The 17,652-nt window shown below is 42.5% G+C and overlaps 1 protein-coding gene across 3 annotated transcripts in view; it reads left to right on the top strand.

The window, feature by feature from the left end:
• fbxw7 (F-box and WD repeat domain containing 7) overlaps positions 1–17,652 on the top strand; it is a 102,736-nt gene that overhangs the window by 26,092 nt on the left and 58,992 nt on the right. The window contains exons 1-3 of one of the 3 annotated variants that reach the window (XM_032562422.1): positions 1,004–1,171; positions 6,294–6,536; positions 6,637–7,167. In XM_032562422.1, coding sequence (XP_032418313.1) covers positions 1,019–1,171; positions 6,294–6,536; positions 6,637–7,167 — 927 coding nt within the window. In that variant the 5' untranslated portion in view covers positions 1,004–1,018. Of the gene's footprint in view, positions 1–1,003; positions 1,172–6,293; positions 6,537–6,636; positions 7,168–10,393; positions 10,769–17,652 lie in introns of those variants that run through there. The other 2 variants (XM_032562423.1, XM_032562424.1) reach the window with 2 other exon arrangements.

Here is a 17,652-nt window from a genome sequence, read left to right as displayed (position 1 = left end):
TTTTCTTCCATTATTCCCCCCTGCGTCCCTCCTTGTCCCAAACAGTTAATTTGACCCTTGAGAGTAATGTGGGGATTAAAAATATGCATTTCTAAAACTCATGTTTAGCTGGCATCTATTGAAAATGCATTTTGATATCTGATATACTGCCAGCATCAAAGCATGCGCGCCGTTAGCCGCTTAATGACTCGGATGGATCTTAATTGCCACATTTCAGAGGATTTATTTTCCCGTCGCCTCTTGGTCTTTTCCATCAGTGATGGACGTCGCTGCGTTATTAGGAATTTTTCAGCATCTCTCCCGTTAAGTGTTCTACACTGCATTCACACAGCGCTGACAGATTATTGCTGTATGCCCTCTCCCCCTCTCCCCACTGTGGTATCCTCCCCTGCTTATCGGTCCCTGTAGTGCTCAGAGTGGCTCGGTTCTCCTGCTGTATTCCATCCTTCCTCAATTAACGGAGCGTCCGGCTCAGATTTCACATGGAGAAAAGCACTTTTTTATCAGCGAGTTGGAGGAGTTGAGTCTGGGTGGTTTACTGCTGCTGCTGGGGGGAAAGGGGGTAGCAACCCTCCCTGCACAGCGGTCGCAGGCAGCAGAGGGAGCGGATCGGGAGACTGCAGGGACCGGCGGCAGACTGCAGCCTGGAGAGTTAGTCTGGCTACAGAGCAGGGGGCGTGTTGTGGATGGAGGAGAGTTTGTAACCGAGGAGGCGGGGAACAGCGGGAGACATGTGCTGCTCCAGGACCGTAGCCGAGCACAAGTAGAGCCGAGGAGAACCAGGACCACCAGGGACTCCAGTTCTTCACCTGTTCTTTTTTTACTTTGAATGGACCGTGAGCTCCGCCATCCGTGCTATGAGCATCTCTGAGTCGCCACCTGTGGATCAGAACCAGCCGGGTCCCACTCCAGCTCCGAGGAGGTTGCCTGGCGGCGGGACGCGGGCAGCGGCCGCGTCCCGCAGCCCGTCTCTCCCCCCGCCGCCGCGGCCCCCAACGCCGGCGCGGCTCGGCCCCCCATGAGCGGGTCCATGTGCGGTTGCGGCTGCAGCATCATCTCCTCCCTGATGAAGAGACTGGGCCGCTCGGCGTGCTGCTCGGACCTCCTCTCCTGCAGCCAGACCTCGGAGCAGCTGCAGCGTCTGGCCGCCGCCCGCCCTCCTCCACCCAAGGTAACCGCCGTCAGCGCCTTGCTGCCAAGCAGCCTGGGCTACAGCTCGGAGCAGGAAGTGGGAGTTTAAAAGGCCAGCGTCCTTTTTTTTCCTCTTCTGTTTTCAGCCTGGAGAGCTGAGCTGTAATTGATTCTTTAATGGAAGCAGGTGATTTAACGGCTGTCTGGCTGCCTTGACAACAGTGGACCTGCTTTTAGTTTGCCCATTTATTTAAATGGATGCCTTCAGTCTGCTTGTGGTTGACCATGATTGCTGCTGCCCCCCTACCCCCACTCCAGCCGAAGAACAGCTTTTTCTAATAACAACATGCTGGATGTTTCTGAGTTGGTGCTGATCCTGGCGGTGCGTTCAAGGGTTCCCCGTCTTCTCTGCGGCGGGTTGTTCACGGCCAGCAGCCACAGAGATGTTAGTCGTTTTCTGTTTTCCTGTCAGCTTGTCTGTGTTGCACCAGAAGGCTGGTTCTCTGGTTTCCAGGAAAATCCACAAAAGATGCTGATGAGTTGTTGCATGGCAACAACTTAAAGGAAAATAGATGAGTGACAGTTCTGGAGAAGAGCTGTTTATAGACTTTAGTGTCACTCAGAGGTGGGTAGAGAACCCAAAAATTATACTCAAGGGTAGCACCACTCCAACATATTTTTACTCAAATACAAGTAACTGCGTAAGTGTAGCTAGTTACTGCCCAGCTCTGGACTTTAGTGTCACTCAGAGGTGGGCAGTAAGTAAGACTACAAACAATTTACATTGTACTCGGATGAATGTAAAGAAGTAACTATCCAAGAAATTACTCAAATAACAAAAACATGAAGTTATGTCCAATTTCTCATACTTTAAAGACTAAAGTGAAAAAAAAAGAGAAATAAGTAACATCTTTACAAAATAACATATTCAGGCAGCACTTCAAATCATTAAAACAATATGAAACTAATACAGTCTGTAACGCAAACATAATGAATGTTAGAACAGGGTGAAGTACTTAAGCAGCAGGCTCAGCAGAGAGGAAATAACATTAGAAAAATAAAGCTTGAGCACAAACAAGAAGTTTTACGTCTGCATCTCATGCATTTTTTGTTTTTTCTTCACTCAGTGAAGTTACAGTAGATAAAGTATCCACCAGAATTTTTCTCAAGTAAGAGTAGCGATACTGTATAATACAATTACTCAAGTAAAAGTAAAAAGTGTAGTAGTATAATTACTCCAAAATGTAAAATTTGTTGACAATTCAAAAAGTTGTTGATATTTGTCCATGTTTCCTCAGGTATTTTTTGGTCATTTATCTGTTGCTATTGGTTCCAAGTTTGTGACGGCGCCCTCGCCTTCAGCTCACTCCAGATTCTTCATCAGGTTCAGGTTGGAACCTTGAAAGCCACTTCAGTTAATCTGACCTACAGTGCAGAGACGTGGTTTCAGTCTGAACATGGCAAGGTTATCAGTGAGTCAGCTGTTCAATCACAAGTAACACTCCACCAAATCAGAAAACCACTTAGTAGCAATATTATTGTTAAAAATTGCCGTGGCGATATTCGCTCTGATGGAGCCAGGCTTTCCTTTCCTTTGCCCTTACATGACGCCTCCACCTCCCTCCATCATCTTCACTCAACATGGAGATCAGATGTCCATCTAGCTGGCCTGATGTATAATCAAGATGCACAGAGACAGAATGCCTCGCACGTGAAATGTAACATCTCACTAAATATTCTGTTCAAGAAGTCATTTGTGATTGATGAATTTCTCTGCCAGATACTTTGTTCAATCATTATTAAATGGGATTAAGATTAAAGGCGAAAAGTGCCTGCATCAAGACAGTAACAGTTCTTTCAGCAATTATGAGCTGAAAGAACTGTGGCTGAAATATGAATATATCTCATTTATGTCTAAAAATCTATTTAATATAAACACAGCAATTGCGAGATTATTTATTTTTTTGTAGACTGATTATCAGAATATCGACAGTTTTGTGCAGATTAGTAATGGAAACACAGCTACTGACTGCTAATTGCCACCAGCTGATGGGTGTGTGTGTGTGTGTGGTGTCTGTGTGTGTGTGTTTTGCATCCTGTATGTTTCTGTGACTGTTGATGAAACCTAGCAGACTCTGTTCTCTTCACCCACCGTGAAGCAGCACCGTGATGTGCTGCTGTATTTCAAACCTCCAGGGCTTTTAAAACTCTGAAAAGGCGCCTTTTGACTCGGCTCGTCTGAGACTGAAGCAGACTCTTTGTGCTGCAGTTTTCTTTTGAAACTGTAGTTGATGTGAAGTCAAGCAAACAAATTCACACAAGCACAGATGCAGACAGGTTGTGACCTTTGTTAAGAGGTTTGGAAACATAATGTTGACTGATTATGGCAAAAATAATTTTTATATGAAGTCTCACCTTACTCTAAAATATGTTAATTTTAAGCCAGAGGGTTTAAAATTAATTCCTCTGATTAATGAAAAAGGTAATTGTGCATTTATCATTGTGATAATGATAAATGCGACAATAAGAACTATTTCTTCCTTTTTTTTGTAGTAGCTGTCTGCCTGTGACTGCATGACACCGCACCCATAATTCCACAAAATACAAATACTGCTCTAGAAAAACATTTCTGTTTGTACTGTCCTTATTTAGGACGGTAGTCACGAGGGCTACCGTGACAAATACTTGTATCGCGATACAAGTATTTCATATTAATCAATATCAATAATTATTTATTAGTTTTTTTTTTGTTTTATTTTAAATATTGGCAATCCTGCCAAACTGGTGATGTGACAATTCCTGTTTCTTCTGGTTTTCTATCCACATCTTTGTTTTTTACTTATAAGCAGTTATGAGGCACAGTGGCAAAACCTGAAACTGCTGCTGCGCAAGTTACTCAATAGGCTGTTGCTAGGTAACCAAGGAGTGACTGAATTGGTTCATGTCACCAACTCAGTCACTCCTTCGTAGCTCAGCCATTAAAGGTTGAGTGACTAAAGTCTTTCTTTTTTCTCCCCACATCCTCCAGAATGCTTTGCAGTTCTGCATTGGAGTTCAGTAAAATTACTGAACATTCTAGCAGATGCATATTGATAGAATATTTTCAAATGTATTGGTATTTATTGATACTCTAATTGAACAAACTGTGGAGAAAGATAAATATAATCCTGACAAAACAGACAATTTTTTTAAAAACATAATTTAGAAATGATCGTGACAGCAACACAGCAAAATCCTTATCGTGGTAAGAAATTAATCACAATAAATGATAAACGACGCGATAAATATCATTGATCTCTCTGTTAGGATCAAAGCAGCTCTTCACTCTTCATGCTGCTCTCTGTTTGCCAGCAGATGTGTTCTCTCCGCACAGAAACACAGTGGGTATTTAATCTGCCTGTCTGCGACAGTAAAACAATCTAAAGCGCTTTAAGATTCAATAAAAGTACAATTTGTGTTATTTTTCTAGCTGCTGTGTTATTTGAAGGCCAACTCTGGAATGCACTTTATTTAGCGATCGATGTCAGACCTTAGTTGTGTTTGCCTGTTTCACAGCATGTTCATCTGCAGCAGCAGCAACTAGGAAGCACAGTTCCAGCTGTGCGAAGGACCGGCTACAGAATCCTGGTCGTTCCAGTAAAAGGCAGAGAAATTTCAGCTATTCATAGTCTTCCTTTTCTAGGCGGTCCCGAGAGACGGGGCCGTGCAATCCGAGCTAGGTCTAATGCTTCCCACCACGCAGCAACAGCAGCAGCGGGTCTATCGGCCAGACAGGCAGAGAGGAGAGGCCTTTCAAAACTACCTGCGAGTCTCCCCTCAAGGTCGAAGCTCTTAGTGTGAACTGGAGACGATAAAGGATGCCAGCATCCTTCCAATATTCATCCATTTTCTGGTGAAGTGGGTTGTGGGTAAACATTAGGTCTTAATTTGTCAGACCTAATGTCTGGATTAGGGAGAGGTTTCCATACTGATTTAAACTCTCATAGACACTTTAACAACAATTACAATGGAACTAAATAACTCAGTTCCTGTCACAGATGAGCAATCTGTTGAAGCTAAGGATGCAAGTTATGATTGAGTTAAACTAAAGTTGTTGATCTTATTTATAAATTAACAACTTATTGATGAGCAGGCATTTTCTTAAAAACTTGAGTTTTCTCTCAGAGGGCCGACTGTTTTGCCTTAACATAAATTTTCTACATTTTTCATATGATGAATTAAAAAGAAAACATTACGTTGTGTCTGCTGTATTAAATACTGACTGAATGAACCAGAAATTGTGCTTTTCACAATAAACTGTCATAGTTATAAAGTAAACAAACAACCTCTTAGGTTGCTGAATAGAAAAATAAAAAATGAAAAGAATAAAATATTCTAAGCACTATATCTCTCTGTTCCCCATGAACACAAAGCTATTCTGTTAGACGGAATATTAAAACTTAGAACTGAAGTTTACTCACGACAACCTTGATTATTGACGTGTCTTTTTCCCATGATGTTGCATTTTCCCCCTCCACTTTTCTGTCATATTATCCTTGCTTTCGTAGCGTATCATGAATTTTTGGTTGAGAAGTTAAAGCTGCTCCTTCTTGCAGCTCGGTTGATTGATCGCTACTAAGTAAAGCTGGTAACTTAAAGAGCTCGAGTGTTTATATTTCAAAACGGCAAAAAGCGCAGTTATCTTCCCACAACTTACTCTGGTTGGACCGTTTCTTTTTACCATTTTCCGCCCTTTACCTTTTTCGTTCTGGTGTGGCCGCCATCTTTGTTTCTGTATCAGCTGGCTGCGCCGCTTAAGGACGACAAGTAGCGCCCCCTGCTGGATGGGGTCAGAACTACAACACTAACTGACAGTCGAAGGCTAAGCAGACGTGATTAGTCAATTAAATTGAACTAATTTTAATCTATTAAACCATTAATCGACAGTTAATTGTAAATGTATTGATTGTTTGCATACCCAATTGAAGCCCGGCTTCCACAGACTTGTGTTTTAAAGAAATTTAAGTTTAAAATGCAGGATTTCAGTATCTGTAATATTGCAGCAGCCTCGGGGAGAAGAATTTGGAATGACCTTTGAACCCCACTCATTCTCTCTCTGAACTGTTTATGTGGAGTCTATCCAATGTTAACCCACTCTGTGTGTTTCTGTGTGTTTCCTGCAGAATGCCAAGCCCTTCCCCTCCTCAGACAGCCTAGCGAAGGTCCAGGAGGTAGCAAGCTGGCTTTTGGAAATGAACCAGGATCTGCTGTCGGGGGGCAGCAGCAGCAGGCGCAGTCGGGGCCTCGGGGGTCAGGCCGTGCGAGGTAACGCCTCCTCCACCACCCGGGCACCACAGCAGGCGGCCGAGGACGATGAGGACGAGCACGTTAACCGAGTGGTGGAGGAAGAGGAGCTGCGGCAGAGGGTGAGGCCTCGGCAGACGCAACCTCACAAATAGGGACGAACACTTTCTCATGAGAATGTTGTCTGTTTTTTTCCCCCTCTTCTTCTCTGGTCCCGATCAGCCGGAGGTGTCGCTGGCTGACGGCGAGCGGGAGGAGCCGTGGGCCCCCGGCGAGTCCGGAGCCAGCAACGGCTCTCAGGGTGAGGGGGAGGAGGGCCGAGGAGGGCCGCTGAGCGAAGTCACCGGGGACAGCAAGGGAAGCCGGTGGCAGTGGGGGACGGACCAGCAGAGGCAGCTCCAAGGACAGCGCCCCCTGGAGGAGGACGAGGACGAGGAGGAAGAGGAGGAGAACAACAACAGCACCAGTCACCAAGAGGAGGAGGACACAGAGGGAAGGACAGAGGGAGGGGAGGAGCATGGGAGGGAGGAGGGAGAGGAAGAGGAGGAGGAGGAAGAGGACGATGAGGAGATGGACCAAGACAGCGATGAGTTTGAACATTCAGCGGAGAGTGGAAGAGAGGAAGAGGAAGAGGAGGGGGGAGAGGGAGAGGGAGAGGAAGGGCTGCGCTCCCCCTCCCTCAGGAACAGCGTGTCCGCCCCCAGTAGGAATCAGGAGACGGGATGTCCACACCAAAGTTCTTCCAGCAAGAAGGTAAGCTGCTGCTGCTCGTTCTGTCCTGCTGCTCTGCAGGCCGGAGCACGCCCCCCTGTGGAGTCATCTGGGACGTCCCAGAGTTTATCTTAGCGCCACACCCTGCTCACCTGTAGAAACACTCAGGTCAGCGCCACAGGCTGCTGTCTGCTCAGCTGTGAACGTGGTCAGAGTCTGAAACAGTGGCAGTAGCCCAGGGCCAAACCTTTTTTTTATTTTTTTAATGAATGCGTGTTTTGCAGTACAATAAATCATTAACGATATATAATCGTTAATGATTTAGACACTTGATCGATATCAATAGATAATACATCTTATAGAATATTCAGTATACAGAATAATCATTGAACTCTGAACCAGAAACGCACAGCATTCTGGGGGACGTAGGCAGAGGAAAGGCTATAGCCGATCAACCTCTCATGGCAAGCTAAGCAAGGTTGGTAGCATCAACAAAGTTTCAGGTTTCACCACCATCATAACTGCTTAAAAATAAAAAACATCAGGACTGAGTCAAAACTGGATAAAACAGGAAAGGTGAAGCCACCGGTTTAGCGGGATTTCAAATACTTAAAACCAAAGACGAGGGAAAAATTATCGACATTAATTGATATGAAACACTTATAGCGTATAAAATTTTTAGCCATATTGTCCAGCTCTTATTGTACTTTATGTAGCAGGTATAGACCCTTATCTGGTGAGTTGCAATAATATTTGGGGATTTTTATGAATATAAACAACACTCAGTATTTGAAAATGATGAAGGTATAGTCATTTTGTGGGGGGAACCGTATGTTAATTACCAAGAAATGAATTAAACCAACCGTCATCAGTTCAGAACTAATTATTTATAGAACTACTTATTAATATCCTATAATCTGCAATAGCAAAATGATTTTTCTCTAGTGGATAGAGTCCAGGGACTCATATCCTTTTAAACCTGGCCCAGCATGGATCTCCAGCTCCATCTAGTGGGCTAATGGTGCCTTCACGCTGCAAGCATTAGGAATAACTCTGAATGAGAAAAAAAAGCTAAAATGTTCATTTTGATTTGATCATGTGAGGTATTAGTTTAAGGTGTTTAATGTCCCTGCTGGGGCAGAGCTTAAGGCGGACTGGAGGAGTTTCCAGGACCAGAAGCTCCAATCAAGATCCTCCAGGCTGGAACAGACTTTTCTCTGCCAAGATGCCCACACATCCTTAAAAAGTCTTAAAGTCATTTGAGAAAAAGTAAGTTCGTGCCTTTAATATGTAAATCACAGGCACAACTGTTTAGTTTTATAAAATATTTGCTTTTTTAAAAATGTATTTATTTTTATAGAACATTTTTATTAAATAAATAAATATATATATATATACTGTATATATATATATACACACACACATGGCATCTCAAATAATAATAGTTTAAGTTACCTCTTCACTGCATTCTTTAACTCGAGACAGTTGAGGCAACAATGCCGGCAGCCTCAACTAGTTACCGCTAGGTAACTTGGGAGTTACTAGCTAACATGGGTCCTAGCTACCTAGCTAACCATGCTAGCTAGGTAACTACCTGTTACCTAGCTAGCATGGGCCCTAGCTACCTAGCTAGCTAACTAGCTAGCATAGGTACGAGGAAATTTATTGCCAGTCGACTGGACGTGGTCTTAAAATTAAATATATATATTTTTAAAATTAAAAATGTTAAATTTAGAAAATTGATTTAACAATAAACAACCCCCCATACTGAACGTGCACCCCCTGCTGCCCACTAGTACGTGGGAGAATGCAGGAAAATATCAAACTCAACCTTTCTGGCCTCACAAGCAACTTGCGGAGTGTTTCTGTCTTCCCAACTTCTCTCAGTTTTTTTATTCCTTAATATGTATCTTTGGTTTTCCACATAATATTTATTACTTTTATTTGTTCGGTTGATAGAAATATGTCTAAAAAAAGAGAAATTTGGTTAGTGTCTGCAGTGGGGTGGTGTTATGATGGTATTTGACACCAGAGGGCGACATTGGTTCGTTAGATTTTTGTGAATTTTATTGAGTTTTATTTTTGTCGCTAGATCCATGTTATTGGTTTTACTGATAAAATAAAAAGCTTTGCTTTGTATTAAACACTGTAATAAATACAGTTTGCATTGTCCTTCATGGCATGGTTGTAGTTAAAGGTTAGGACTTTATTTTCTTGACTTTGAGTACAACTCAAGTGTTTTCTTACCTTCACTTTCCTCTTAAAACTCTGGAGCTTATTTCACCTGCTTCTGGAGGTGAATTTATCGTGTCCTGCAGTGTAAAGTCAATCAATCTTGAGAAATTTCAGTAGCACTGACACATCTTATCTGGAATTAGAAACTGGAATGTTAAAAGCAGGACTATGGTCTTAAATTGATTCCTCACATGCTGGTTTTTGATTCTACTGGCTGGAAGCATCATCATCTGTCATTTCAACTCATCAACTCATTTCAAACTAAAATGTGAAGAAAATGGTTCAACGACCATGCGCGAGAACTCAAGTGGTGCACAAGAGTCTGTCAGCATATTTTGGATAATTGAGTTACAGCAGGGAATAGTGTGAAAGCAGAAGAAAGTTTCAGTCTCTGGTTACCTGTGCTGCATACTGACCGTAAAGTACAACACCACTGTCCTTCTGCTCCACTTCTCCCCAGTAAACCGCTTCATTTGTTAATATTTTTACCAGTAAAGTTCTTGTGTTCAGACTGAGTGAGGAAGAAGTCGTGCTTTTCTTTGTGTTTTAGTGTGACGTTCTTCTGCAGCTTTAAATGACGGGCGTTCTTGCTCAGGTGCCCGTGTTGGTCAGAATAACCTTGAACTATTGATATCTGCTGCTGAAGCCTGACCAGCCTTCCTCAGCACCTTTCCACAGAGATCCTGAGCGTCTAACAAAACCCTAACGTCTTCTCTCCGGCTGACTTGTGAGGTTCAGATGAGGGTTTGTTGTCTGCTGTCTATTTAGGAACTGAACCGCTGTGATATCCAGTGACTCGGGTCTCCAGGTTGAAGGGGTCAGAGTGGTGACAGAACGACCCCGGTGAGGAATCGCCCTGATCACACGTGTGCTGTGTCAGACGAGTCCTGGTGCACATTCCAGCACCCAGGGGTCACGAGAGCTGGGTCTGACGGGGCCCATCCTCTTTTCAGACTCTGACATCAGCTGCTGCGCCTCGCTAAGCTGACACTCTGACCTCACAGACTACTTTAAAGACTGCCAGGCAGACGGCCGGACGAGTTACTGATCTGGTCGAAGCTCAACAAGCGCCGCGTTGAGATATCTGGAAGATACCAAGAGGAGCTGGAAAAGGTTTTAGAGCTTCTTCCGTTTCCTTCTGGGACATGATCCACTAGAAGGCTTGCATTTTTTTTCTGCAATGCTGCGGCATTGCCCCATTCCCCGTTTCTCGTCGTCGGGTGCTCGGGCAAAAATGCCAAATGCTGCCTCTGAGAAGGAGAAGGCCATACGTGTCCCGCAGGAGAGCCAGGCCCTGGACCTGCCAGACCCCAAGGACATCGCCTCCAAATCGTTACCGCCCCAGAAAGTACTCAAGATCTTTAGCATCAACATCATCGCGCAAGGTTTACCGTTCTGTCGCAGACGGGTGAGTGGCGTCCGTCACCAGAGAGGAATGCACTTTGGTTTCAGTTTAATCACTGATCCTGAAATATCAGAGATCACTGCAGAGGCTAGAGCTCACTCACAGTCAGACTCAAAATGTCTGCCGAATAACCACACGGTTAAGAACTACAGAGATCTGCTGAATAATACTGAACAACTGCAGATGTTTGCTGAATAACTGTGAAAAACTGCATATAACTGTTAAATAACCACTGATTTGCTGAATAACTACATAAATCTGCTGAACTCTATTCAACACATTCTCTTGACCACATCTTAGCAAAAAATAATTACCTCTTTTGCTCACAGGGATTGCTAAATACTTATCTGACAAACATTTTTGCTAAATTTGACACAAAACTACCAAAGTATTTTAGTTCTAGTTACAATTCATAATTTTTAAATAAATAGGATGTGAACAGCAGCTTGATTTGTATCAGGATTATGGTGCTGAATGTGGTAGGGCATAGATTTGTCCTTTTGTCCGTTGTTTCCGTTTCCCATTTACGGTTTGCTCTCTGTGGCTCCGCCCCCAGCTGATGACGACCATGTAGCAGAAAGGACTGGGCCTATTTTAGTCTACTTTAACATTCCTGCTGAATTCAGTCAGCTTGATGTTCATCTAGATCAATGCACAGTGATTCATAGAGATGTCACAAGACGCCCGTCTGATGTAAAAACTGGTTATAATGTGTGCGTCTGCTGCATGTGACGCTGAGTGATATGAAACTATATATTAATTTTACCAATTTACATATTTCAGAACATTTGACTGCATATTTGATTAAGTTGTTTCAGTTGCCAGACAGATCTATAGTTAGCTATATATATTTTTTTTCCATTCGATGTTAAGGTCTCAAGTCCTGAATGCGTCAAAGACATCGAGAGTTGCAACTTTACACCTGAGCTGCTGTTTCCATTTTAAGATCCTAGTTTGTTTACTGCTGCTGGAGGACCTCTACATTCCCTCCGCCCCGTGTGCTTTATCAGTGAAATAATGAGAGCAGTCTGACTCATTAGTCAGACTGCTCAACTCTAGAAATTGCTTCGTGGATGAAACTAACTCCCATTCCTAGTTTTATTCTTTCTTCTTCAAGAACAAACATGTGCGCAATCAATATAACTTTTTAATTTGTGACAAATCTTTGAACACAACTGTGGAAAATATCAGGGTAAAAAAAAAGAACGATATAATTATAAAGGATCGAGATTAGGTTAAAAGCAGTCATAATAATTTCTGCAAGATGCGTGCATATTTTACGTGTCAGTAGTAGATATGGGGCTGAGATGCTTAGACTTACCATAAATGACGGGAACGTTGTGACAAAGTAGGAAGTTCAGAACAAAACTGAGGTAATCATAGTTGCCATTATTTTCTCATTATTCAGCAAAAGTCCGGCTGATGATCGAACTACCCTGATGGTTAGTAGCCTCGGCACACACGGATCAAAATGGCTTTAAGTCCACACAACAGAAATTCATATAAAGCAAAAGTTGTTTCTATGTGTTTGTGTCACTGGCTGCGTTTCCATTGATCATATACTTGCGCAATTTGACATTTTGAAAATAAATTTGCTTAATAGAAACCTGCCAGTTTTAGAAAAAAATAGTTGTTTGATTAAAAAACCCTTTTTCGATTAAAAAAAAGTTTTGGTTATCTTGAAATTGGCTTGTTTTGCAACACTGCAATGGAAGCACTTATTACATGATCAACAACCGGAAACTGCCGCTGGCGCAAACCACGAAGAAGAAGACAGGAAGTAGTTGGAGGATCATTGCGCAGTGAGTTTTCTCATGACTTATTGCGTGAACAAACTTATTTCATGAAAATGTAGCAATTGCGAAATTGTTTTTTGATATTAGCGGAATGTTGACAAAGCTTTTCGTCCATTTTGTAGTGTAATTGCAGCTAATGAGAGAAAAGCATCGATTCCTCCATGTTTTAGCCGCCATGTTGCCTTTTGGTCCTCCTGACCCGTTTCCATTTCCTTTTGGTCAACCAGTAAGTGACCTGGTTCATCCTCATGTAACTTACCATTGCATATCTGTTCAGTTCTCCTGACAGTTAATCATTTTCATTAAGTATAGAGAGAAACCTCACATGTAATTCGGTTTATTGACACAATTATTTTATTTTTGTGCATTTCCTACTACACCCTCTCTCCATTAGTTGTACTTCTGATCCCAAAGGAGCCAGTTAATCCATATTCAAACATTCAAACATAACTCACTCTCAGACTTTTCTATTTTAGTCAGCATGTGAATGCTGGTAAATGGGCAGAGTTTCACTCTGTGATGACAGAACAGCCATGCAGACTGGGTGTAGTCTCCGGCTGAAACCAAACTCAGCTGAATGACCAGGCGTCCAGTCAAAGTAAGAGTTTGCTCTGTGCATGTTGTGGGGTAAACTAAGTCATGGCGGTTCATGGAGGTCCTGGCCCTGGTCTGCTCTGTGGCCTCTGCTGTGTATGTGGTAGCTGTCAATAAATAGCTTCACAGGGAACTTCCAATGGCTCCCTCTGGTATAATTTAACTAAATTAGTCTGAAATCAAATCTTGAGAACAAATGGCTGATACCAAAACACAGTTTTAATCTTCGTCCTTTCGTTTCAGTGCTTCATTAGTTCTGATGCAACATATTTACTTCAGCAGTTCTCCTTTTTCTTTTTATGTATTTGTTTGTCTTTTGTCATTAAAAAGGCAGGAAAAAAAACTTTCAGTCATTAAACACAAACTCAGAGTAACAGCTTAAAGCAACGATTGGCTTAGCTTAGACTCCTGCTATTAAGATGGTTTGCTAATCATGTCTTCCACTCTTGGTATTTACACAACAAAACATATCCAGAAGTATTTAGTCAGTTTTACAGTTTGGAGAGTCAACATCAGGGTTTCAGAACCTTCAAAATCCATCTGAAACATTACACATGACGACCAAACTATATTAATAAACAGCGTTACTGTCATTCAATGCAACAAGCATTAACTTAAGGTTTGTTTTCACAAGCTTGCACTGAAAATGCATCCAACTTACCCTTCTGACTGTCGTCTCTAGTTTTTCTTCACACCTGAAACCAGCGCAGTGCACAGTAGCCAGCTTCACAGCCAGACAGGCAGGCAGGAGCCAGCGGTGTTGCTTTTTTGAAATAAGTAAATTTTAATGTTTCACGTTACTTAACTTTATTTCAAACTCTCAATAGGGTTAGTATAATTTAATAAATATTGACTATGTAAGTAAAATGCTTTACATGGCTTTAATGTGAAAAAGCCCAAGAAAAATTCATTCTGAAGTTTGTGGCGTCTTTTATTTAGCCAGCGCTGTGCGCTACAATCAATTACACGTAGAGGAAACCCTGGACATCCTACTGACCCATCAAACAAACAGTTTAAAATTCTGTCCATCATCAAATACAAACTTGTGTATTTGTAAAATATCTCAAACTTTTGATTTTATGAACATAGAGCTTCTACATTTATCACATTTGGTTTAGAAATATATTATTTTTCATCTTAAACTTTTATCTTAGCTAAACTATAATCTAAAATCCTGAAGCTTTTTTCAAGTGATCTAATTTGAGGTTAAGTCATCTAAGACTTGGATTTTATGATTCAAACCAGCCGTTCATTAAAACAGAGGCCCTCTTCTCCAGGTTAAAGAGCTACAGAGAGAATTTACTCTATGTCTGAACTTCCGGAAACAGGAATGTAGCTCCAGCTGTTGAAGGAAATGGCTGCCACGATATAGATCCTTAATGACTGGTGGTGCCACTTTATCACGCCTCTGCTCCCTGAGCTACAGGCCTGTCGGGTAAGGCAATCTGGACGTGCCCTCTGCAGCTATGTCTGCATCTAGAGCCATCAGCAGAATGCATCTGCCATGTGAGCAGGTGTTGTGGGTGTGCTGGAGCTTTCTTTAGCCGCTTCCTCTCAGTGTCCGGTTCCCTTCAAGAGAGAGTTCAGCAGCTCCAGACCTCCACCTGGATCAGATGGATGGTTGATGACCAGGCTTTGGTCAAACTGGCTGACAGGCCAAGGAGGTCACTCAGCCGTCTGATTCAGCTGCGTTGGAGCTGCAGAGTGCAGTTGCTGACCTGTGACCTGGGCATTTCTCTCACACCAACGTGGTTTGATCTAACCCATCCCACTGTTGCTCTGGTGTCATATTTAAGGTCGTTCTCCGGCTGGAAACTGAAGCTCCGCCCAGGTTTCAGGTCTTTATAAGCATTTATTCAGCTTCGTCCATCTTTCCCTCATTTCTCCTGTCAGAATGAGGAACGATGTTTTGTTTTCTATAGTGGTGCCTTCACACCAAATGCGTTACTCGTGTTCAAAACGCGTCCAATACTTTCAATGCAGAGACTTAACATTTTGCTCTACACCTAGCATTTAATGCCTCAGGTGCGTCCGGTTTACATGTAAAGTCTGTAGGGAGGCATAAGGAGGGCGCGTCAGATGTAGCTCCTCCTCAGAGCTGCAGTTTCCAAACGTCTGAACTTCCATCTCGCAGAGCAAATTTCTCTTGCGTCCTATTTGATAAATATACAGCATTTTTATAACAACTGAAAGTAACATAGTTTCTTGATTGTGCTATAAAATAGCACTATGTGCCTGGAAAATATATAATACTGCCCCTTGAAGAAGTTACATATGAATTCCATTTATTTACCATTAATAGTATTTACTGGATAACTTTCAAAATTATGTTATTTTTTAGACTTATTTACCAGAGATTTGTAAATTTTGCACCTCCATTGATCAGAAAATAAAGTATAAAGCATCAACACGGGCCTTTTAACATGCCCTGATTACTATAGTTAACCTTATAGGTGCATTTCTGAAAGCCTTCAGTCTCGCTGCTGTCTCTGCCTGGTTTAGAGTTTTTAATCTGCAGACGTGTATATTAAGCAGCGTGGCATGAAGGAGCAGCTGCGTTTACCGTCACCGCTCTCTGTGGACCCGAGGGTACAGAACCCAAAGCTGGCCTGCGGGCATCCTGCTGCTCCACAAACAACCAGGCCTTTTAACTAGTTCTGTTTAGTTTACACATAGCCAAATGCATAATGATGAGCATGACAGAGTGAAAAGCTAATTAGTCTTTCCAAGTTTTTATTCTTTCTTCCCTGACCTCCGTATGTGATGCAAGGCATTGCAATGCGCTGGAAGGAAGTCTGGATGAAGCTGTGAAGTGTTTAGACCAGATGATGAACTGCTTGATGTGAGAAGTTCATATTAACATGTTTCAAACATGCATAAAGTACATGATGGAGATGTCAGCAGTGATTAGAAATAATAGACGTGGATCATCCTCATCATTACTGAAAGTTTAAGCTGACTTGAAGCTTCAGCATCTTTCCTTTGCAGATAAGGGACGATTGAAGAGATGAAATATTCTGAAACCTTATGAAAAAAAAGGCTGATCTAGAACCCTAGGGATTCAGCTCCTTCCTAAAGCCAGCCATGCTTTATGTGCTTTAAAGATTTTATTATTTAGAAGAGGAAAAAAAATGTTTATAAATAGACTTGGCGCTAGAATGATTTTTTTTTTTTTTTTTTTTGGCGTTTTGCTTTATTTCGCAAAACATTAATGGAAACACTTTTTCCATATCACACGAGCCACATGATTTACATGTTATCACTGGCACAAACCATGAAGAACACGACAGGAAGTAGTTGGAGGATCATTGTGCAGCATGTTTTTTAAAGGGCGCCTTTTGTATAACGTTATTCCCTCATCAAAAACATACCTGGAGTGTTGCTTTGATTGTTTCATGGATGTTTAAGAAATTCTTTAATCTCCCACGGCAACCATTCAGCCGTGCAAAATGAGTGGTGGGACATAGCTCCGCCTTCAAAGTCGAAGCTCCTCCTTTGAGCAGCAGTTTTCAAGTTTCCGAACTTTGGCCTCATGGTGCAGCCCTCCCCACTGCTGCCCCACTCGGCTCCTTCACACTAGCCAGCAGCAACTAGCAAACACTTAGTGAAAATGCACATCTGCTGAGCTCGTTATAGGATCTAGTAAAAACGTTAGTGGTTAATAGAGGAGCCATGTTGTAATGACTTTCTGAAGGCGGAGTTTCAGAAAGAGCAGCAGTTTCTTAAAGAGACAGAGGCCCAATTTGTTGGGCCTTGTTGAATTACAAATCATATCTTTGAAGTCATATTTGACAGAGCATTTCTATAACAGCTGAAGATAACACAGTTGTGTGAATGTGCTATAAAATGGCACTGTGTGCCTGGAAAATACATAATTCTGCCATTTTAAAGATTTAGTTCTTAGCTGACGGTCTGTGGAGCAGCAGCAGCAGCGGCGCTGCAGGATGGCGGATTCTTTTGCCCTTGGGCTGCAAATAACCCAGAGCAGAGGCATCTACCATTGGCTATTCTGAGAAGCTGCTCCATTCCAGGGAGGCGCACGGATCCGGTCGACTGGAGGCCCAGACCCGGGTTCGCCCGAGCAGTTGTGTTTAATCTGCAGGTTACCAGAAGGAACACAGGCTGCGGTAGAGGATCAGCCGAGGCGATTAGATCCTCCTGGTTTATTTTCCTCCTCATGTCCTGATTATTCTGATTCCAGCATCAAGCAGCCCATAATGGCTGAGCTGACACTTTTTTTGGTTGAACTGAAGTCTGGTTAAAATATGATTTGAGTGAGAGCTGATGGTGCACAGTACTGTCATAGTGTTATACGGTGCTTTACATGCAGTGAATACTGGATGTCGCCGTTGCCTCAGCTGCTGCAGGCTGCCTGGAGGCTCTTACGTATCCCATGGAGGGAGGAAGAGGCAGCTTCCATCGGTCACAGACCTTAAATATGGTTTTACCTTCAGTTTAAAGGTACACTAACATTTGTTTAATTTGAAGCTAAATAAT

The sequence above is a fragment of the Xiphophorus hellerii genome, chromosome 5 (genome assembly GCF_003331165.1).
Source record: "Xiphophorus hellerii strain 12219 chromosome 5, Xiphophorus_hellerii-4.1, whole genome shotgun sequence".
NCBI classification, from domain to species: Eukaryota; Metazoa; Chordata; class Actinopteri; order Cyprinodontiformes; family Poeciliidae; genus Xiphophorus; species Xiphophorus hellerii.
Note: the sequence above shows the minus strand (reverse complement) of the source record. Positions and strands in the feature narration are given on the sequence as shown.